Source organism: Schistocerca serialis, chromosome 1 (assembly GCF_023864345.2).
Source record: "Schistocerca serialis cubense isolate TAMUIC-IGC-003099 chromosome 1, iqSchSeri2.2, whole genome shotgun sequence".
Lineage (NCBI taxonomy): Eukaryota > Metazoa > Arthropoda > Insecta > Orthoptera > Acrididae > Schistocerca > Schistocerca serialis.
The window spans coordinates 446,680,248-446,704,750 of NC_064638.1; the positions used below are offsets into that span (position 1 = coordinate 446,680,248).

The 24,503-nt window shown below is 40.8% G+C and overlaps 1 protein-coding gene across 2 annotated transcripts in view; it reads right to left on the reverse strand.

The window, feature by feature from the left end:
* LOC126472802 (tudor domain-containing protein 7-like) overlaps positions 1–24,503 on the reverse strand; it is a 182,102-nt gene that overhangs the window by 84,209 nt on the left and 73,390 nt on the right. For both annotated transcript variants that reach the window (XM_050099961.1, XM_050099960.1), the window contains exons 10-11: positions 11,588–11,749; positions 11,225–11,470 (exon numbers count right to left, since the gene is read on the reverse strand). In XM_050099961.1, coding sequence (XP_049955918.1) covers positions 11,225–11,470; positions 11,588–11,749 — 408 coding nt within the window. The remainder of the gene's footprint in view (positions 1–11,224; positions 11,471–11,587; positions 11,750–24,503) is intronic.

A 24,503-nucleotide genomic window follows, 5' to 3' on the forward strand; every position in this document is an offset into this window, starting at 1 on the left:
CGCCGGAAGCACAATGGGAAGACCTATTGCCGAACTTCCAGCACTTAAAGCACCAAATTGGGGGAGGGATATAGGGCTTTACATCACAGAGGTAGACCATCACCTTGACCTTCTCGGGCAATGTATCACACTCAAAGGAGAAGATGAAGGCACTGGTGGCAACCAGTTTATCCCTCGTACCCAGGTGGACACGCCGGACAAAACGTACACCTCGCCGCTCTAAATTGGTGCGCAGCTCATTGCCAGACTGCAAAAGAAGATCCCTGTGGAATATAATTCCTGGACCATATTTAAGCTCTTATGGGGCGTGATTGTTACAGAAACATCTCCCAGCTTGTCACATGCGAATAATGTCCGTGACTGGGAAGAGGATGCTGTTTTGATAAAGACTGACCCAGATCTCAGTTTGGACAAGCCCTCCACCTCCCCAACCTTGTCCTCTAAATGCTCAACAGAAAACTGAGGCTTCATCATGAAAATATTCCCCATCATACAAGGTACCGGGGCGAATCAGATCCACTGCCATCCTTAGCCTGACGTTCCTCCCGTGTGTGTGTGTGTGTGTGTGTGTTTGATGTTTACGGGCGCTAAACAGCGAGGTCATCAGCGCCCAGTTCCTCCCGTGGTGTGGCCAGGGAGGGGAACGATTTTGGTTTGTACTTCCGTGCATTGAATGGAGCTCGTGAATGCTTAGAGACTGCTGGTGTTTCACCACCAGCAAGAGATGATGGACTATGCTTCATCACACGTCATCCGCCCTGATCCCACCCACTCCGACCAGGGGTCCTCCCCACAGGCGCCATCCAGCTGCAGCAAAGGCCACCTGGCAGGATGGCCATTGCCAGGAGTCCCGATGCTCCAGGGGATGTGCACCTGCACCTTGGCATACGTGGGGAGTTAACAGCGCAGGCATCAGCAGAGCGATCCCTGTGTGGTCAGGGGGCTACAACCTACAGGGTACATGGTGGCCCCACCACAATGGACTGGCTACCTTGCTGGATATCAGGTGCAAAGAAGTCCATGGTCATCGTCAACACAGAAAGCGACACTGCATAGTGCATGGTGGAAAACACATCCAGGAAGGTGTCCTTGCCCAAGAGATGGAGAATGAGCGGGACTGATATACGACAGCGAGAACGTACGCTAAAGATCTCAACCTCAATGCACAATGGACACAATGCACCATGTAAGGTGCCCATCCCCAATTGGCTGGCTCTTCGGGAAAATTTAGAAAGGGGACCATCACATAAAGGCCGAAATGTGTGAGACTCCTTTTAGTCACCTCTTATGACAGGCAGGAATACCTCGAGCCTATTCTTACCCCCGGACCTGCTGGGGTAATTCAGAAAGATAATGCCTGGCTCCACATGGCAAGAGCATCTGCTGCTTGTCTTTGTGCTTGTCAAACCCTACCTTGGCCACCAATGTCAAAAGATCTCCCCCCAAATGAGAATGTTTGGGACATTACAGGCAGGGCCCTGCAACTATCTCAACATTTTGTACATCTAATGTGCCAACTAGATTTGACACGATATTCCTCAGGGAGACATCCAACTACCCTATAATCAATGCCAAGCCGAGTAACTGCTTGCATAAGTGCCTGCAGTCTGAGAAGGAGGCCTTTTAACCTCATATGGCCCCTATTCTATTACAAATCATCCCACATCCATTACCTCCTCTAACAATGCTAGAAATCAATTATTCACTTTCTTTCTTAATCTTCAAAACCAACCTGTATACGTGTACTGATTATTTTTACATTATGTCCTAATCCTTGTCATATGAGTGTTTCAGTTGTTTGTATTCTGTGACATTGTTTCTCAAACCTGCTTCAGGTATCTTTCTAATGCTGTCGACAGAACAGTCGTGCCAACAACTGCAGTCGCTGCAAGATGACGTTATAATTATCTTCACAACCAAGATTTGAATTGTTAAATCAAACTAAAAACATTGAATTACTACATGAAATTAAAATATTGTTACCCTTAGATTTAAGGTCCCATTGAAATAGTTTTATTCACCATTTATTTTTGGGAGAGGGAATCAGACGTACGAGACGCCCCGAGGCCCTAAAAGGGAGTAATTTTTATTATTTACATTTTAAAATTTTTTGTCTATTGCTTTTCAGCTGATGTGAAAACTATCAACCGGTTCACACTGGAAAAGGGGAAATCATTGGGCCTAATGATATTCTCTTCTCTCGTCCTCCTGGCACATCTTCACCACATAATCCCAAAGTGCGAGTAAACCAATACAGTTTCTTTTTCTAAGCCTGAGTACTGCATATTAACCATAAGCCCAATACTGCTTTCCAATCCTGACTACACCCCAAAGGAGTGTATGTTATTACATATAAAAATCACTGTTATCTTTTCTTAGATACCTGCACAATAGTTAGCTACTGATTTCCATATTCCTTTTCAATTTGACCAAGAATTTACATCTGGGAGTCAATGTGAAATTTTGAATATAGATTGATTAAAATATTAGCATTTATGCTTCCACATGTTGCACCATCATAACAAGATTTCTTCTGCGGCCAGTTATGAACAAGAAATGAAAGATCAAAACCAACATACATTTCCATTAAACTGGTCTCAAAAAATAAAAAACTTACTGCAAGGCAAATACACATGCAAAATGATTGAAGGATCACTTTATTGAAATCCCCTTTTTTCCCCATTACAACACAGAAGTGTGATATTTGGCCCAAAAATGCCTACAACCTTCCTCCATAATGGTCCAAAAGTACAGTGCCCTGCAACATCACACTTTGGCTTGGCGACAGTCCAAAGATGTCAACACATGTTTAAACAAGGTGGATTAATGATGTCACACTGGCACCAAATTTCACAATCCTGCAGAACACATCCATGGATGTGGCACACAATGGGAAGGTTGCACATCCACCTATTCACCCACACCTCACCACTCCTCCGGGCACCTCTGCAATGGAGGTCAGAGCTGTGACACCCGGCATTTAAAACACACAGTTTCAGACACGCTACTGCCCAGAATCTACATGAAAAGGCCTCAGGAGGTGGTGTAAAGGGCATCAATGAAACCACCCGTTCCACTGAGGCATTCATTTACACACATTTCACAGTCTAAGACAACAGTTTACAGTGCAACATGCAGCAGAACAACGTTCTTGACAACCTCTAACACTGCTGACACATCCCAGAAGATTCAACCCTTCTCTCAGGACATAGCGGGATAGCAATTGCACTGAATGTGATCTAACCCCTTTGGAGCATAGTGCAATTGCAATTTTGCTCTGGTATAAAGGGTGGAACCCCTAAGGATCATTCAAAATCATTTAATGAAATATGAACATGATCTGAAGAAACAAATGGTGCTTACTCTTTTTCAGCCCTCCCATTTTGCGCCCTTTTTCGGTGTGATAACAGATGGAGCGTGCAACATTACACATGCATAAATAGAATGGCAAATGGCCCCCTAAGATCCCAAGTTCGGCAACACCCTCAGTGCCACTGGCACAACTTTGCTGAACACTTTAAAAACGTACCATTACAGAGATAATCCTTGACTGATTTCTAGGCACCTACAGACAGGTCAGCAACCTCTTCTACACCCTTGAGTTAATGGCATTATGCTGTTGCTCTGGCACCTGCATGTGGGCTCGTAGAATTACAAGGCTTCAAATACGACAGGCTGTCAAAATTTCTTGCCTGAGATAGTTACTCTAATGGTTCGCACAAACATCACAACCTACTTTTATGGTAACCCTTTGTGGGTATGCAAGTCAAATTTCATGGCCCCAGCTTCGTTAGTTTTGCCATTAGGTCGCGCTGTATACTATAGTGTAAGCAAAATGGTTGTTAATATTGGGAGTATCAAGAGTCATGATGTGATTGAATATTTACACTTGAAGGGAATGGCGCCCAAGGAAATTGGGGAGGACATGTGGAATACACTGAAGAACAGTGAAAAACTGAGTGTTCAACTTTAAAATAGAAGAAAGAGTGTGGAAGATGTGCCAACGAGTGGAAGGCCTGTCACCATTGCCACTGAGGAATGATGACTGCAATTCATGATACAATTTTGCATTATCATCGAACAATGTTGCAGCACATTGAAACCACATTTGGAATCTCCCAGGGGCATGCTCATGACATTGTTGTGGATATTTTGGAAATGTGGAAAGTTTCATCTTGGCAGGTCCCAAAAGACTTTAATGCAAATCAGAGACTCCAAGTGTTGTGAAGATGTTGGCTGCCAATTTGAAGCAGATAAAGACAACTTTCTTGCAAGGTATGTGACAATGGACGAAAGATGGGTTCACCATTTTCATGCTGAGAGAAAACAACAGTCACAACACTGGAAACATCCTTCATCCCTTACTCCAAAAAAATTCTGAGTGCAAAAATCAGCTGGTAAGGTGATGGAATCAGTCTTCTGGAACACAGACAGGCTAATTATGGTGGATTACATGCAAAAGGGCATAACTCTCAATCCATCGTATTATTCCACCCTCCCAGACCGTTTGAGAGACGAGAGAGAGAAAAATAGGTGCAGAAAATTGGCATGTGGAGTTCCAGGACAACGCACCAGCGTACAAAGCCCTCGCAACACTGGAAACTCTGCATGACTGCGGGTTCGAATTGTTACGTCATTCACCACGTTCTCCCAATTTGGCTCGATCAGACTTGTTTCTTTTCCCAAACTTAAGAAAAAAGACCTCAAAGTACAGCAATTTGAGAATGATGATTCAGTGCATGAATGCTTGGTTGGACCTGAATTCGAAGACCTTTTATTTGAATGGTTTGCAGAAGTTATCTGAGCGTGCCCATGTTTTAGTGTACACGGGTATTACTATATTGAAAAATAAACTGGTATTATGAAATTTCTGTCATTCTTTATTTGTTAGGCTACAAACTTTTCGACCCTCCCCTCGTAAGTGACCCTTTAATTTTTTCTGTGCAGTATATATAAGCAGCTCATGGATGAAACATTATTTTCAGCACCATTCTCCTATAAATGTTTCCTTAACACTCAGGATGACTGATGAAACATCTGAACAATAACTTACAGAATATTGCTCTTAATTATCCTCATGTATGGTTTAACCATTTCACCTCCAATTTGTTATTGAATTCCCGTATTATTCCACTGCCACTTTTTTCCAGCCTGTAAGATCAGTGTTTTAATGAAAGAAAATACTGGTTAACATTCTTTAGTGTTGCATAAGATCATAGGTGTCTGTGGAGCTAAGAATGTATTCATGTGGCTTTCAAATTGACATTTCTACTCATGTTTCATTTAGTTTCCTTTGCTTCTATTTTAACAGTGACAACTCAAGCTAGTTAACATTGCCAAATGCCACAACTGTGGAATATCATTGCTAGTGATGTACAAATATAGTAATGAAATTTCAGTAATCATTTCAGAACATTTAATTTCTGCCTCATAGGAATTTCATGTATGTCAAAACAAAATGTTTAATTATGCAACCACTAACTCAAAAAATCTATAAGCTTTGTACGCCAGCCACAGGAAATTACACATACAGTGAAACCCCTATTTTACATTTTCAAGCCCCCACTCTTAAAAAATGCAAAATTGAGGAAAATGTACAATCAAAGAAAAACATTTGTAATTGGCATATATGATTAAAACTCATAATCCTCTTCAACACATTTTATAAAATCTGTAAAGTGAAGGAAATTAAATGTTATACCATAATGTCTGGTAATGAATTTCATTAGTTCAAGTCACAGACGTATAACAGGAAGCACAAACTCATTACAAAAATTGAAATTTGTATCTGGGTACAAGGTAATCAAACTATTTTCTGACATGTTATGACCACAAATTATACAACAAAACACACATTTTTGAGAGACCTTTCCTTTGTGCTCGCCGAGAAAAAAGCAAACACTGATGAATATGGTGAATTAAACCAAAAACCGTGAAGTATGGTGAAAGGCATCAGAATTTAATGTGTGGGTGCATGTTTTCCAACTCATGTCTTGCTGTAATCTAAACACAGCAGGTTTTGTGAAAGCACGTATATACACGCAAGATTACCTTCGCAAGTGGTACTTATTTATACCAATGAATATGACAAAGTTAAGCCTTATGTGATTTCAGTGTTTTTCTGTGAGAGCAATCTGTTACATTTGTAACAATCTCTCTGCCATGACATCGCATTGAACACCTTTGAGGACTGCAACAAAGATGAACAACTGTTCACTGAACACGTCCTGTTAATTGTGGTGCCGCATATAGCAAATGGAGTAGCCTACCTTGGCTGCTGTTAGTAGAAGCATGAGCAGAACTACTGTAAATAAAATTAATGCGCAGTAGTGAAGTGGGTATAATGTTAACAATATAAATTAAAGCCATGGTCAATACATCTGCTATACACCGATCACATCAGCCATTCTTTAGAACAAGCCACCAAGTAAACTTGCTGTCAATCACTCTGTATGCTAGAATCCAGTGCAATAGTGTGACGTCATCATCCTATACAGCTACTGAGTGCAGGTGGTAAACTAATATCCAAGTCGTCGTAATCCAGAACTTTTCACAGAGTTTCGCAGTTTTTGTTTTATTTCACAATGTAGGCTATAAATTTTTTCTATTTTTGAGGCAAACATAAAATGAAAGAACCATCAAAACTAAGTGTTTTAAGATATAATTTGAGGCAGTAATGTGTTGGGAAATGGCTCAATTACCTCGTATATCATTAGCAAAAGTGAGTCTTTTCAATTACGTAAACTACAGTATTACAAGTAGCAAACTCAATTTTTTCCCCCTAATAGGTCTACAAACATGATGTAAAATTTCAAAATTTATTTCCTTTTTGTTTATGGCTTTGAGATTCGGTTGTGTCAGTTGACATTATGAGTGCTGGTAAAATTGCTGCCTAGGAGGAGGAGAATGAAATTCTCGTACTGACTTTGATTTATAGCTTCTGTGCCTGTTTATACTTTACAATCCAGTACTTTAGGAATTTTGAATATTTCATAGGGTAAGGTCTGTAAACTTTAGGAATTTTGAATATTTCATAGGGTAAGGTCTGTAAACTACTTATGCGCATTAGTAGTGTGGTGTGGTGACTGCGTTGGCTGTTGGCGACGTAAAAAGTCGCCAGCCAGTAAGAGCTCACTAGCTGGAAATAACCGATGCTGTTCTTCAGGACTCAGTGTTTGAATTTAAAAGGTTGATAATCAATAAAGTTACTGAATACTGTACATCAGAAACCCACGCATAAAGATGAGTCGTAGTTGTAAGCGGCACAAGAAAAGGTATTTGCTCGGTCCAGAACACTTCGCGTTGACTGTCCTGTTTTCCCATTGCAACCTAGCTGTAGTTTTATCACAGCTGCACAATGAAGCGAAACACTGCAAGCTGTGTTGCCAATGCCAATTGTGGATTATGTCAGCATTTCCTCTTTCACACTCCTCTCTCCAGAATGGCCTAAAATATTTTCTTAACTCCACCACTAGCCACAGTTTGAACTGCCTGTCTTTTGTGCCACTTATAACTTGTTCTTTCACATCAAGCATCAATAGGAAGAAAACTGAATGAAGTCAATCAAAATGCCGATTAAGAATTTAGTAATGAGGTAACCCTTATTAGGAAGAATTTTTAGCATTGATCTTATGGGTATTTCACATGCCTTCCACAAAAACATACTTTGATGACTGCAAATCAAACACAGGACCTCTAACCAAAAAAGCTAACCTCTATACCACACCATTAGTTTGCTTTTGAAGCTGTGACATTAGGTTTTACTGTTGTGACATAATAAAACGAGAAAAATCGTGTATCATTCCGAAAAAGTGTGTGATGATTACTGAACAAAGATACTTTTGACAGACAAGGAAACAGAAAATATGAGAAAATCAAATCACCATAGATTCAAACAAAGAGCATCATAACCAATGACTGAAGTATCAGACAAATTAACAGACACAGCTGGTGAAAATGGCAACACCACTGACTGAGGTAGTTTTAAGGATACTGCCAGCTAAGTGTAGAGGGAAGCAAATGTAAGACACAATCTACGACCTGTTTCTGTTCTTGCTCAAAATGGGCACTTGTTCAGTGGTGTGTACAGATGCGTAGCATGTGACAGCCCTCCATCTGTGAGAGTATTAGAGTGTTCACTGTTACTACTTCCACTCATGGTTATACACACAATGGTGCTGACATTCAGGGCCACAAAACCAGCTCGTCTGCTATGAAAAAAATACAGAAATTCATGGAACCACTGAAAATTGAAGAGTGTGACGTCACAGCATCATTTATGACACACTGCTGCATTTCAATATCTTCATTATTATTATGTCACTGTAGACTAAAACTGAAGAAATTGCAAAAAGGTGGGAATTTAAGGAGATGGGACTTGGATAAACTGACTAAACCAGAGATTGTACAGAGTTTCAGGGAGAGCATAAGGGAACAATTGACAGGAATGGGGGAGAGAAATACAGTAGAAGACGAATGGGTAGCTCTGAGGGATGAAGTAGTGAAGGCAGCAGAGGAACAAGTAGATAAAAAGACGAGGGCTAGTAGAAATCCTTGGGTAACAGAAGAAGTATTGAATTTAATTGATGAAAGGAGAAAATATAAAAATGCAGTAAATGAAGCAGGCAAAAAGGAATACAAACGTCTCAAAAATGAGATCGACAGAAAGCGCAAAATGGCTAAGCAGGCATGGCTAGAGGACAAATGTAAGGATGTGGAGGCTTATCTCACTAGGGGTAAGATAGATACAGCCTACAGGAAAATTAAAGAGACCTTTGGAGAAAAGAGAGCCACCTGTATGAATATCAAGAGCTCAGATGGAAACCCAGTTCTAAGCAAAGAGGGGAAAGCAGAAAGGTGGAAGGAGTATATAGAGGGTCTACACAAGGGCGATGTACTTTAGGACAATATTATGGAAATGGAAGAGGATGTAGATGAAGATGAAATGGGAGATACGACACTGCATGAAGAGTTTGACAGAGCACTGGAAGACCTGAATCGAAACAAGGCCCCGGGAGTAGACAACATCCCATTAGAACTACTGACGGCCTTGGGAGAGCCAGTCCTGACAAAACTCTTCCATCTGGTGAGCAAGATGTACGAGACAGGGGAAATACCCTCGGATTTCAAAAAGAATATAATAATTCCAATCCCAAAGAAAGCAGGTGTTGACAGATGTGAAAATTACCGAACTATCAGTTTAATAAGTCACAGCTGCAAAATACTAACACGAATTATTTACAGACGAATGGACCGTAGCTTCCGTAGAAATGTTGGAACACGTGAGGCAATACTAACCTTACGACTTATCTTAGAAGAAAGATTAAGGAAAGGCAAACCTACGTTTCTAGCATTTGTAGACTTAGAGAAAGCTTTTGACAATGTTGATTGGAATACTCTCTTTCAAATTCTGAAGGTGGCAGGGGTAAAATACAGGGAGCGAAAGGCTATTTACAATTTGTACAGAAAGCAGATGGTAGTTATAAGAGTCGAGGGGTATGAAAGGGAAGCAGTGGTTGGGACGGGAGTGAGACAGGGTTGTAGCCTCTCCCCGATGTTATTCAATCTGTATATTGAGCAAGCAGTAAAGGAAACAAAAGAAAAATTTGGAGGAGGTATTAAAATCCATGGAGAAGAAATAAAAACTTTGAGGTTTGCTGATGACATTGTAATTCTGTCAGAGACAGCAAAGGACTTGGAAGAGCAGTTGAACGGAATGGACAGTGTCTTAAAAGGAGGATATAAGTTGAACATCAACAAAAGCAAAACGAGGATAATGGAATGTAGTCGAATTAAGTCGGGTGATGCTGAGGGAATTAGGTTAGGAAATGAGGCACTTAAAGTAGTAAAGGAGTTTTGCTGTTTGGGGAGCAAAATAACTGATGATGGTCGAAGTAGAGAGGATATAAAATGTAGACTGGCAATGGCAAGGAAAGCGTTTCTGAAGAAGAGAAATTTGTTAACATCGAGTATAGATTTAAGTGTCAGGAAGTCGTTTCTGAAAGTATTTGTATGGAGTGTAGCCATGTATGGAATGTGAAACATGGACAATAAATAGTTTGGACAAGAAGAGAATAGAAGCTTTCGAAATGTGGTGCTACAGAAGAATGTTGAAGATTAGGTAGGTAGATCACATAACTAATGAGGAGGTATTGAATAGAATTGGGGAGAAGAGGAGTTTGTGGCACAACTTGACTAGAAGAAGGGATCGGCTGGTAGGACATGTCCTGAGGCATCAACTGATCACAAATTTAGCATTGGAGGGCAGCGTGGAGGGAAAAAATCATAGAGGGAGACCAAGAGATGAATACACTACGCAGATTCAGAAGGATGTAGGTTGCAGTAGGTACTGGGAGATGAAGGAGCTTGCACAGGATAGATTAGCATGGAGAGCTGCATCAAACCAGTCTCAGGACTGAAGACCACAGCAACAACAACAATTATTATGTCTGTGCAAAAAGCATCTGAAGATATACTCAGTAACACAACAAAATAATTGAAACAAAAATGCAATGTACTGGAAAATTCACAAGTAAACTCTTTCTGACTGTTTATACAATCTTAATAAACATACCTAACAACTTTCTAAGAAGCAAAAAATGGAAAATCCAGGATGGAATGTTACAATGTTAGAGAAAGAAAGTTGCTACTCACTATATAGCAGAGATGCTGAGTCGTGATAGACACAACAAAAAGATTCACTCAATTATAGCTTTCAGCATTAAGGTTTTGTCAACAGTAGATGCAAAAATACACACACACACGCGCACGCAAACGCAACTCGCACACACTTCTGCAGTCTCAGGCAACTGGTTTCAGTGCTAACGCTAGTGCTAGTGCTAGTTGAGTTTGTGTGTGAGTTGGGTTTGCATGAGAGAGAGAGAGAGAGAGAGAGAGAGAGAGAGAGAGAGTGAGTGTGTGTGTGTGTGTGTGTGTGTGTGTGTGTGTGTGTGTGTGTGTGTGGTGTTGACAAAGGCCTTCATGGCTGAAAGATATAATTGTGGGAATATTTTTGTTATGCCTATTGTGACTTTCCTTCTCTAATACTGTAACTTTCTAAGAAGACAATTTTGTTGCATATCATGTGCTTCCTTGCTGCACACGTAACTTTGTACTAGCAGTTGAATTACTTCACTCTACAGCAACATCCATGCTAAATATTGTACAAAAATATTGGTAAATCTCATTCCTTCCAACACTACACAAAAATTTCAGTCACTTTTACCTGTTGGGGTAGAGCTGCGAATTGAGGATCCAACACGCAAAGCTTATCACATGGTACTGTGTCTTCATCACCATGATCAATGTAATACACAGATGCCTCATCTCCATTTACTTCCAGAAGTTCTACACGGTGCCAGCAGTCATCAGATTCAATGGCATAAAATGAACCATCTCTCAGATTCAGAGCAGTCATCTTCTTTTGGCTGTAGAACTCTTCCATTTCACTCGCCATTTTTTCAAAGCGATCCTGCAGTCATTAAAAACATACATAGATAAATACAAAAATTAAAAGCTTTATACCAATGTGAGAAATCACTCAAAAAACAACAACACAAAAAAGTTAGTTTCTCATTTCAATACTTACACTAAACATCTCACCAATGAGGCGAACCCACACTTCATCTGTAGATACTGCACTAGTAACATATACATCCCAAATCTTGTCTGCTGGAAACTCAATAAGGGGAGGCACTGCTTGTTTCTCCACTTTAGTACTTCCAGTCTGGCTTTGGAATGTCGTCTGTTGCTGTGATAACAAAACTTCAAATAATTCATAGGTTTTTTATATTATGTAACTAATTAAAATAACAATGTACTCATCAATTCCTTCACTGGGAGTAAATGATTCCATGATGGATAATCTATTTCCTTGTTCTCCTGAAAGTCCTTGTGACAGCTTTGAACAGCACATAACCTATTCTGAATCAACTTTTATAATAGTTTTAAACAAATATTAGTGATTGTCAATTACATACACATTTTCCAGAGACTAAATGCATAACAGGGTATGATGCTTCATAATCCAAAGAGTAAATACATAGACAGAATCGCTCTTTGGAAACCAAAAAATAAATACATAACAGAGCATGCCACTTCGAAAACCAAGTATCAGTCTAAAGGCCAATTAACAACAACAACAATAATAATAATACCACTCAGGTAGTTTATATGGCTTTCATTAGTTTACTTGCCTTTCATTTTACATCTACAAAACCAATATTATTACAATACAACTGTAAAGTCTACTTCATTCTCTGTTTAAAAATGTGTTGGAGCTGTACAGTTGTACATTCATTTTCACAATTTTATTTCTTTCTGTATCATTTTCTTTCAATGTTTTTCCCACTATATTACTTCAACTGCAATTCTTTTTTCGCATGTTTACCTTAAGATGTAGATGTAGAATACAAGTGACAAGTTTTGCTGTGAAAAGAGGAATCTATGGGAACCGAAACAGTGAAATTAATGCATTCAAAGTGGATGTTCCAATACACGATTTTAAGCATCAAATGTGTGAAAATTCTAAGTGGCAGAAATAAGACATGTCCCAAATAACAAAACAGGCAAATTGCAAAATGGGAAGCACCAGAATTACAAGTAGAGGAAAGGAAGTACTACAGGTGTAAAACTTAGGAAATGAAAGTAAGTTAATGTACAAAAATAGGCACAGTATACCGTCAGCAAGTAATAATGATTGCGTCAAAATGAAACGCTCAAGTGAATAGCATGTGGATAGAAAAACAAACCAGACCACTAAAGAAAAATACAACAGTAATCAACTTTCAGCTGCAAAATGTAGTGAATTTGTAGGAAGCAATGATTAATAACGATAACTCACCCTCTAAAGAACATGACAGAAAAGATAATTACACTAGAAAAGCCACACCAATAAGTGCAACATGCTTTTGCTTACTTTTAGTCAGGAAATAGAGGTAGCTAGTGCTCTACATAACATAAATAAGGCCCAAGTAAGAAGTTTGGTGAAGACAAGAGCAAGAGCAAAAAACACTGAAGATATAGATTTAAAAGGCAGTAATTTTTGCCATGTGTGCAATGGGTACAAATGATGTGGCAAATAGAAATACGTTATTTCTGTTGTACAAATTTTCTAAAATGAAGTATATTGAAGCAATATTTTTACATTGCTGCTATAATTCCACATCAGTACAATATAATCTAAAACCTGATGACAATATATTTTTTTTGGATGCGCATCCACCTGGGATTGTGATAGCCTTACAAAAATCTTTAGAAGAGTAGTGTGGTTAAAAGAAAGCTCCAGAAGTATCAATATAAATTAAAACAATTACCATAGAAAGATGTAAAGCAGTGCAGCAGAAACTGTGATTGGCTGAGCACCAGATTAATATGGGATGAGCCACTCACTCTGCAACACAATAAAACCTCCAATCTAAGAGTTTAGGGTGAACCCTGGACAATTCATAAAATTTTAAAATGCAGCCGACATACATCCCATCATCTGCTAATATTGAGAACATATCCCCACATAAGTCTACTGCTCATCTCTTGTCGGAACATAGAGCACACTCCAACAAAATATGATGTACCATGATGGGTATGCCACAGACATCATAAATAAGTAGGTCCTCCAGCCAAAGTAAAAAGTCATGCATAAGCAAGCTATGTCCTATAAGGAGTCAAGAGGACTCTGTCCCACTTGTGTGACAGAAAGGAAGAACACCACAGATGTTCAGTGGACTTAAGAGCCTGCAGCTTGTCGTCCCTCACCTCTAGTAACTATTTCCTCCTACTGATACACCATTTTCTGGCTGAACAGCACATTCACGGCATGTAGGAATACGGCATATTGTTCAACAATGTCATTTCTAAAGGCCTCCACGGCTGCTCTGTCAGCTTGCTCATGTCCCTTTATTTCCACATTCCCATGTATTCAGCAGAATATCACAACATTTGCATGTTAAGGCTGCAAAATAAGAGTATCTAGTATGTTCTGCAAAACTTTTTCTGCTGGGTACTTTTGTTCAGTGGCCTATGGAGCACTAGATGATCTGCAGGACATGAGAGAGATGAGTTCCTTCAGTTTCATTTCATCTGTTCCAGTCCCTTCACTCCACTCAATTTCATTTTGTCTGTTCCAGGGCCTTCCGCATCGCATAGAACTTGGCATGATACACTGTACACATACCTGGCAGGCAGGCAGGCCCTGAAGCCACGATCAAGGAAAACTATTGAGCAGCCAAGGAATTCTCCCTGTTTTGACCAACCTGTATACAATCTTAAAATTGTGGTGCTCACCTAAAAGATTATTTGAGATTTATCTAAAAATCACATTTGGAGTGCTTTCTTTCCTAAAATTATCCAAATTAAAAATTACTCTGAGATTTTGAAGAAGGCAAGGTGGTAATGTGTTTGCCCTATCCATTTCTAGAGAGAGACAGACAGACAGAGAGAGAGAGAGAGAGAGAGAGAGAGAGAGAGAGAGAGAGAGAGAGAGAGAGAGAGGGGGGGGGGGGAGGAGAGAAAGAGGGGGAGGGGGGAGGGAGGGGGGAGGGAGGGGGGAGAGGGAGGGGGGAGAGGGAGGGGGGAGAGGGAGGGGGAGAGGGAGGGGGAGAGGGAGGGGGAGAGGGAGGGGGAGAGGGAGGGGGAGAGGGAGAGGGAGAGGGAGGGGGAGGGGGAGGGGGAGGGAGGGGAGGGGGAGGGGGAGAGGGGAGGGGGGAGGGGGAGAGGGGAGGGGGGAGGGAGGGATAGGGAGGTAGAGGGCGGGGGGGGGGGGGTCTCGTCAAATAACAAATGGTCTCATGGCTTGCAGAAAACTACTGAAAAGCCACTCCACGGGAGCACGAGCAACGGTATTGTATACTGTACGCAATACTTGTATATGCTTTGTGGCAGTAATTTTTAAGTTGATTAAAAGACATGCTCTGTGGCCACTAGATGGCAATAAAATCTGTTGCAATGATGAAAGATAGCAAGGTAAGAGATGTTTATTAATAAGCAACCCAGTGTACACTAATTAATTAGTAGCTGTCTGATTTGAAAGACACAGGACACACATGACGACTTATGTAAAAAATGTGTGCATACCAAGTATTATTGTTTGTGGAAATATTTGAGACAGTTTTAAATGCTGTATTAATATTTATTTATTGTTCCATGAAAGTACATCACAATAAATGTTTGGATGATAATGGAAGGAAACACCAATGTGTCACAGCAGCGTTGAAGACGTGTAATAAATCATTTGAAGAATGGACATGGGAACATTTGTAATTATTATACTTATGTATCCATAACACAATCTTATTGTTCACTTTTGTCTTCATTAGCAATGGTGCCTGTTCGGATAGCCAAAACACCGCCTTTACTCGACAATATATTCCAGAATAATCTTAAAAAATCATTTAACCTTTTAAATAGAACTTCCCTGATCATTTCCAAATCCTTTTTCCCATAATTTTACAGCTTGTTGCACCATGGGTAGCTGTCACCTGTTGGGAAGTAGTGGCTCACCAGGGTCACCATAGATTGTGAATGAGGCTTGTTCTAAATGCTCCTGTGGCCAAGTTAATGTCTTCATGGTGAAATGTATCGCATACTTGAGGTATGATTGTCTAGTAACACACACACACACACACACACACACACACACACACACACTGTGTGTCCATATACAAGCACAGACCACACAAAAGCTCTAAAAAACTGGAGTAGACCATTTTGGTCTGTTTTCTGTACCCAGTGTGCAACACATTTAAAAATGTTACAGATTGTAAGGGATTGGGTATTCAAGTCCCTTGTATGCAGCAGCCACATAAGCTTCTGATTAAAATAAACCCCAATAAATCACTAACTCTTTAAAATCTAAAAGGATGTCCCCCAATTTAAGTTTTGTACAATATACAGTACACATAAAATCAGTTTCAATACCCATTCCTTCAGCCTATTGATAATCATCTGCAGCTCGCACATACTTGTTCCAAGATGGATACAAAACTGAAGCATTTGATAGGGCTCCTTACTGTAGATGTAATACTACCTGTGATTATTAAAAGCAAAGCTACACTTAAAACACTGTGGTGAGAGATGCTGTTTTCTTGTGCAAAGTTATCTGAAACTCCACTAATTTGATACATAATTATGTGAACAGTGGGAGACCCATATAAAAACATGAAGACATCCCCAGAAACCTCACGCGTGTAGATATTCAAGGATGTCTCTCCAAGTAGTATCACAGATCTACACACACACACACACACACACACACACACACACACACACACAGAGAGAGAGAGAGAGAGAGAGAGAGAGAGAGAGAGAGCAGCTAGTGATGGTTGTGTAAGCAAGCCTACTATAGACACCTCCATAAGAGTGAGGATGTCAACGGTGGAATGGTATCTGCTGAAACTATACTGAAAGTGACAAGGTATTTCCTGGAGTCTAAAATTCAGACAAAGTGGCAGTTTACTGGCTCCAATGTCTTTCTCATACAGATGTTGAAGGCAATGTTATGATGCTACTTGATAATTTCTCTGCAAATAAAGTTTGTTTACCAGTGAACTTGAAGTCACGTTTTTAGTGTAAGACACTGTTCACAGTACACACATGAAGGCTGAACACTTGCTGACTGCACCACAGAAGACAAAAGATTTAAGATAATGTTTCAAAACATCCCGCACATTGCTGACAAAATAGAACAATTAGATCTATTTCTGGGAGAGACTACACAACACTTACACTGAGGTGCAAAAGCCATGGCATAGTGATATGCACATGTACAGGTGTCGGTAGTATTGCGCGCGCACATTATAAAAGAGTGGTGCATTGCCAAAGCTGTCATTTGCCCTCAGGTGATTCATGTGAATACATTTCCAACAGGAATACGGCTGCACAACAGGAATTAACAGGCTTTGAACACACAATGGTAACTGGAGTTAGACAGATGGGACATGCCATCATGGAAAACGATAGGGAATTTCATGTTCTGAGATCCACAGTGTCCAAGGTGCACTGAGAATACCAAATTTCAAGCATTAACTCTCACCACAGACAATGCAGTGGTCAACAGCCATCATTCAACCATGACAAGTAGCCATGTTTGCTTAGAGTTGTCAGGCTAACAGACAAGTAACACCGTGTGAAATAACTGCACAAATCAGTCTGGGACATAAGACAAACATACCCATTAGGACACGGTGGGGAAATCTGGCATTAATGGGTGATACGAATGCCTTTACTAACAGCACATCACCACCTGCAGCATCCCTCCTGGGTTCGTGTACATACTGGTTAGACACTAGATGACTGGAAAACCATGGCATGGTGAGATAAGCCCTGCTTATCCTGATCAGATAAGCAAATCCATTGAGGTTGGTAAAATGAGAGAGAGAGAGAGAGAGAGAGAGAGAGAGAGAGGAGCTGAGAGAACAGAAATGTTGGCGATCAAGTAAAGTCAGTACATGAAGCTTTCCTTGAAAAATTTTGTGCAGCATACAGGGAAGAAATGGTTAATTCAACACAGGGCAATAAACTCAATTAAAATCAGTAATTCATTTTTCCTGAGGAATGCAACAGTATGTGAGGTCTTGGAAACTAACTCATAGCTCAAAATAGAAGCATCAAGCAGCTGGGAACACACATTATTTAGGTTACTTAATTAATGCAGACATGAATTAATAAAACATTTAATAATCATTTTTTGAAAGATTTCTTGAAGCCTTCAGCTGCCATTCTCTTTATTTCCTGCACAATTGTACAATTTTTGCCCTAGGCCATTTTCAAGTATCAAAAACGGAATTATCATACATTGGATACATTACTGACATTTGTGTTTTTGATGTAGAAACAACTAATATCTGTAGATACACTAAGTGCCTTATAACTTACTTAATTGATGATTTTTTAATACAAGATTATGTCATATATGTTGTTGCTCCTATGACATTATGTTATGCTCATAAAATACACTACTGGCCATTAAAATTGCTACACCAAGAAGAAATGCAGATGATAAACAAATATTCATTGGACAAATACATTATACTAGAACTGACATGTGATTACATTTTCACGCAATTTGGGTGCATAGATCCTGAGAAATCAGTACCCAGAACAACCACCTCTGGCCGTAATAATGGCCTTGATACGCCTGGGCATTGAGTCAGAGCTTGGATGGTATGTACAGGTACAGCTGCCCATGCAACTTCAACACGATATCACAGTTCATCAAGAGTAGTGACTGGCGTATTGTGACGAGCCAGTTGCTTGGCCATCATTGACCAGATATTTTCAATTGGTGAGAGATCTGGAGAATGTGCTGGCCAGAGCTGCAGTGGAACATTTTCTGTATCCAGAAAAGCCCGTACAGGACCTGCAACAGGCGGTCGTGCATTATCCTGCTGAAATGTAGGTTTTCGCAGGGATCGAATGAAGGGTAGAGCCACGGTCGTAACATATCTGAAACGTAACGTCCAATGTTCAAAGTGCTGTCAATGCGAACAAGAGGTGATCAAGACGTGTAACCAATGGCACCCGAAAACATCATGTCGGGTGATACGCCAGTATGCCAATGATGAATACACGCTTCCAATGTGCGTTCACCGCGATGTCACCAAACACGGATGCGACCATCATGATGCTGTAAACAGAACCTGGATTCATCCGAAAAAATGGTGTCTTGCCATTCGTGCACCCAGGTTCGTCGTTGAGTACATCATCGCAGGCGCTCCTGTCTGTGATGCAGCGTCAAGGGTAACCGCAGCCATGGTCTCCAAGCTGATAGTACATGCTGCTGCAAACGTAGTCGAACTGTCTGTGCAGATGGTTGTTGTCTTGCAAACGCCCCTATCTGCTGACTCTGAGATCGAGACGAGCTGCACGATCCATTACAGCCACACCGATAAGATGCCCGTCATCTCGACTGCTAGCGATACGAGGCCATTGGGATCCAGCACGGTGTTCCGTATTACCCTCCTGAACCCATCGATTCCATATTCTGCTAACAGTCTTTGGATCTCTACCAATGCGAGCAGCAATGTCGCGATATGATAAACCGCAATCGCGATAGCCTACAATCCGACCTTTATCAAAGTCGAAAACGTGACGGTACGCATTTCTCCTCCCTACACGAGGCATCACAACAACTTTTCACCAGACAACACCGGTCAACTGCTGTTTGTGTATGAGAAATCGATTGGAAACTTTCCTCATGTCCGCACACTGTAGGTGTCACCACTGGCACCAACCTTGGGTGAATGCTCTGAAAAGCTAATCATTTGCATATCACAGCATCTTCTTCCTGTCGGTTAAATTTCACATCTGTAGCACGTCATTTTCGTGGTGTAGCAATTTTAATGCCAGTAGTGTAAATCCGAGGTGTTCGCACTATTTTACAGGCATATTACTTTTGAGCAGTTGTTGCAAAGCTCTTATAGAAAACGAACTAAAAACTGAACATCTTCTCCAAAATATAGCTATAAGCAATGGTTATCCTAAAAAGTTAGTACACACATCATTCAAAACGAAAACCAATCAAACACATGCCAGTCTCATAGATGAAATAACTAACTAGAGACAAAAATTAGCCACGGAAAAATAGAGTTCTTGTATGGCCATATCTAGGTATTATTTATGACAAAATTACTCACTGTTTCAAGGATACAAAATTATACACCAGTTACAGAACCACTAACAATCTACAATTATTGTTGGCATACATACCATGGAAATCAGAACTGTTTTCGCAATCAGGAATCTACAAAATTAACTGTGAAGGATGCCCAAAATTTTATATTGGGCAAACAGGAAGAATAGTTAGTACACGATTTAAAGAACAAACAACAATAACCCATCCACATTTGCTGCACACTTAAAAGACAACGACCACAAAATACCTAATATAGGTGGATCTCTTTAAATATTACATAAGTAACAGAAAGGAAAAATCATGAATGTAATGGAAGAAATTGAAATTTACATACATCTAAAAGATCAGCCAGACAGAGATTTAAATGAGCAAAAAGACCTGTGAAATGGGGAAATTCCTAGACAACTTTATACCAATTCTATGGCAAAGCATTACAGAAGCATAGAATGTAAAATTATCACTACACTCTTATGCAACCATAAAGCAGTTTTAACTCGTCTCTCATAGTTCTAAGTACTGTTTCATCAGAGTACTGTGACAGATGCGATATATAAAATCTTTGTACCAACTATTCAGAAATGACGGGCTCCTACAGTAACAAAACAAAATTTACAAGTTATTTTAAAGAAATTACATACAGTCATATTTACACCAATGTCGAATGATAATTGAATTAAACTAAGAACAAAAGCATACGCAAGGTATGTAATTTCTGTAAAATAATTATAATCTTCCTAGTGTTAAGTACGTTATATATAAGAGCTTTGCAACAACTGCTCGAAAGTGATGTGCTCCTAAAATAGCATGAACACCTCGGATTTATTTTATTAGCATAACATGATGTCGTAGGAGTAACGATATACTGACATAATCTGCTACTAAAAAATGATCCCTAAAGTAAATTACAATGCGCCTAGTGTATCTACAGATACGACTTGTTCCCACATCAAAAAGACAAGTGTCACTAATGTATCCACTTTGGACACTCGAGAATGGCCTAAGGCCGAAATTGTACAATTGTGCAGGAAATAAAGACAATGGCAGCTGAAGGCTTTAAGAAATCTTTCAAAAAATTTATCACAGCTGCTGACCCTATCACATTAACAATTATTTAACAGTCACTTCTGGTAGTTAGAAGACTTTTCTCGAACTTCTGAAAAATCAATGAGATACAATCAATGTGTGAAAAAAAAAAAAACAACAATCACTGCCGAAAGAGATATGCGACAATTTTATTGAACTCAACATTTGACAATTTACTTGAAAGATTGAATCTTGGCCAAATGGAATCTCTCTTCTGTTAATAAAAGCCGCTGAATATCTCGCAGCATGAATTCCAAAAATAACAATTCACAGTAACAAACAACAGAAACTTTTTCCTTAGAGTATTGAATAGACTAAATAAATAAAACTAAGTCACTGGGCCTTGTCCAGGGCTTTCAATATTGTGATCATTAAGCTCTCATATGCAAATTAGGAACCTATATGGTATAAGAGGGCTAATAACAGATTTCCTAAATTCTGATCTATATGTTACAAGACAATGTGCTGAACTGCAAGAATGAAGGTAAGATCCCAATATTAAAATCAATATCCCAGATTCCGTTATGTAGTCCCATGTGGAAGCATTCTTGGGTCATTTTTCTTCTTGGTTACATTAATAATATTACACAGCACAAGCAACTTGAAGTTGGTGAACTAAACTGATGATATATCCTTTATTAGAAGTGAAAAACAATAAAAACAGCTTAAATCTAATCACATAATATCTTATTTTGAATGAACCAACACTACATAAGCATAACACAACAATGATGATGTTTTTCTTACATTAAAATCAACCTCAAGTGAACATAAATGCTCAATCACTGCCTGCTGCTGAAACATTCAATAAACATAAACTTCTAAGCATTGTGATGGATGAACTCTTGTATGGAAAGAGCATATGAACTTCATCTGTGAAATAATTATATGTAATGATTACTTATTAAAACACCTCACAATTGCAATAGCTCCTTTCATTCTCAAACACACCTACTACAGACCAGTCTCATCAATATTTGCAATACAGGACTGAGATTAGAAACAAGGCACTTGCGGAAGAGAGCAGTTAAAGTAATTCAATTGTTGAAAAGGCCTTAAGCCAACCAACACAAATTTGTGGAAAACAGAGAAACTGTTTAAATTGTGTAGTAACTTCATATCTTCATATCTTTAAGGCATCGCTACGTTACACGATGCAAATGCAATTGTCATACGAGAGACTGACTTTCTACTGAAACTTCCTGGCATATTAAAACTGTGTGCCAGACCGAGACTCAACCTCGGAACCTTTGCTTTTCACGGGCAAGTGCTCTACCAGTAGAAGAAACGACTCCCCAGGGCATGAACGGATGTGCTTAAGAGCATGAGATATAGCCACTGGCTCGGCAGTGAGAACACTGCAGCCATCTGGCAAGGAATGCTGTTCAATATGTCCTCCACGGACATACGCAAAGCCGACGTGATCGACAGCTATCGAGCCATCAGTGTAAACCACTTCATGGCCTCGGTACATGTCAAGAATTGAGAAGAAGTGACAGCAGAGAGCAGTGGGGTTAACTGAGTCCTTAGGGCCATGTGAAAGGTCCAGGCAAAGTCGCGGCCTAGGTGTACACCGTGGAGGTGTACGTGAATGGACCTCAAGTATAGGTGGTAAAGGCAAGGACTCCAGTTCTGAAAGAGGATCAGACACGAACTGCTATTGGAAGCCCCAACCTGGGCCTCCAATGCGGGAGATGAAACACTAGGGGTGGGAAAAGGAGAGGTAATTCGGATGCTCAGAACTACGAATGCGTGCAACGTAACTGGTGAGCAGTTGTGCAGACGTAACCTTCAATGGAGGGACTCCGCCCTCAACCAGGACACTGGTCACCAGACTCGTCGTAAAAGATCCTGTTTCAGAAGAAAGCCAGAGTAGTGCACTGTATCGAGTAAACTCAATGCTGAGGGTGCCGCCGAACCATAAACCAGACTCCCATACTCAAGGCAGGATTGAACAAGGCTCTATAGAGCTGTAGCAGCGTAGAGCAATCTGCACCCCAGTTGGTGTTGCTCAGGTAGCGGAGGGCATTGAGGTGCTGTCAGCACTTCTACTTCAGCTGATGAAGATGAAAAAGCCACATCAATCCAGCATCAAAAACCAGTTCTAAGAATCGATATATCTCCCCTACCATGAGTGGATAGTCATAAGTTAGCATTCCGGATGAATAGTACAATGCCGACAGAAGTGCATGACACACAACTTCACGGCTGGACATTGGAAGCCATGGGCTAGAGCCCATGACTGCACTTTGTGGCTGGCTCCCTGTAGGCACCGCTCTGCAACACCAGTTCTGGAGGAGCAGTAAGAAATGCAGAAGTCATCTGCATACAGAGAAGGTGAGACCGACGGCCCAACAGCTGCTGCTAGATTGTTAATGACCACTAAAAATAGAGATACACTCAGTACAGAGCGCTGCAGGACCCCATTCTCCTGGATACGGGGGGAACTATGGGAGGCACTGACTTGGGTCAGGGTAAGTACGGAGCAATAGGAATTTTGGCTAAAAATCGGGAGCGGGTCCCAGAGACCCCATTCGTACAATGTGGCAAGCATACGATGTCATCAGGTCATGTCATAACCTTTTAGGAAATCAAAAAAGGTGGCAACCAGGTATTGCGTCTGGAAAAGGCTGTTCAGATGGACTCGAGGGTCACAAGATTATCAGTGGTAGAACGACCCTGGCAGATGCCGCCATGACATGGAGCCAGTAGACCACGTGACTCCATGACCCAACCCAACCGCCAACACACCATACGTTCCAGCAGCTTACAAAGAACGTTGGTGAGGCTGATGGGCTGTTAGCTATCCACATCAAGCAGGTTTTTCCTGGCTTTGAGCACTGGAATGATGGTGCTCTCCCACCATGGCAATGGAAAGGTACCACATTGCCAGATCAGGTTGAAGATGATGAGGAGATGTTGCTTATAGTCAGATGAGAGATGTTTTATCACCTGATTGTGGATCTGAACTGGCCCAGGAGCAGTGTGGCAGCAGTGTGGCAGCAGTGTGCAAGTGCACTGAGGAGCTCCCACTCTATAAATGGGGCATTATAGGATTCACTGTGGCATGTCGTGAACGAGATGACTTTCACTTCCAGCCGCCTTTTGAGAGTGCAAAAGGCTGGGGGGTAATTCTGCGATGCAGAGGCTCGAGCAAAGTGCTCACCAATCGCGTTTGCTTCGGTAGATTTGTGTTAACACCAGGAACACCTGTTGGGGTCTGGTACCCGAAAAGAAGTTTGTTCTTTGCCCAGACTTAGGAAGGTGACGTATGGCAACCAAGGATCGAGACGCATCTCTCCCTACACTCCTGCTCAAACGCGGGCACGGAGCCGTTTAAAGGCTATGAGGTGCTCCAGGGAAGCTAGCCACTTATGCCGCTGTAGAGCTTGCGGACACACCTCAATTGCTTCAGCGACTTCCAGCGACCACCAAGGGACTGTCTTTCACCAGGGGCATCCTAAGGAGTGAGAGATCGCATTTTTGCCGCAGAAAGGATTGTTGTAGTCACCTGCTCAACCATAACATCAATGTTCCCGTGTATGGGGGGGGGGGGGGGGGGGGATTCAATGGTGACAGCAGAGGTGAAAGTTTCCCAGTCCACCTTGTTTAAAGCCCATCGGGGCAGGCATCCATGGGCCTAACACCGGGGCAGTGACAGGAAGATGGTGGATGTGGACACTACCACACAGGTCGTTACGTGCTCTCCAGTGGATAGATGGGAGAAGTCCTGGGCTGCAAATTGATAAATCAATAGCCGAGTAACTACCACGAGCCACACTGAAATGTGTGG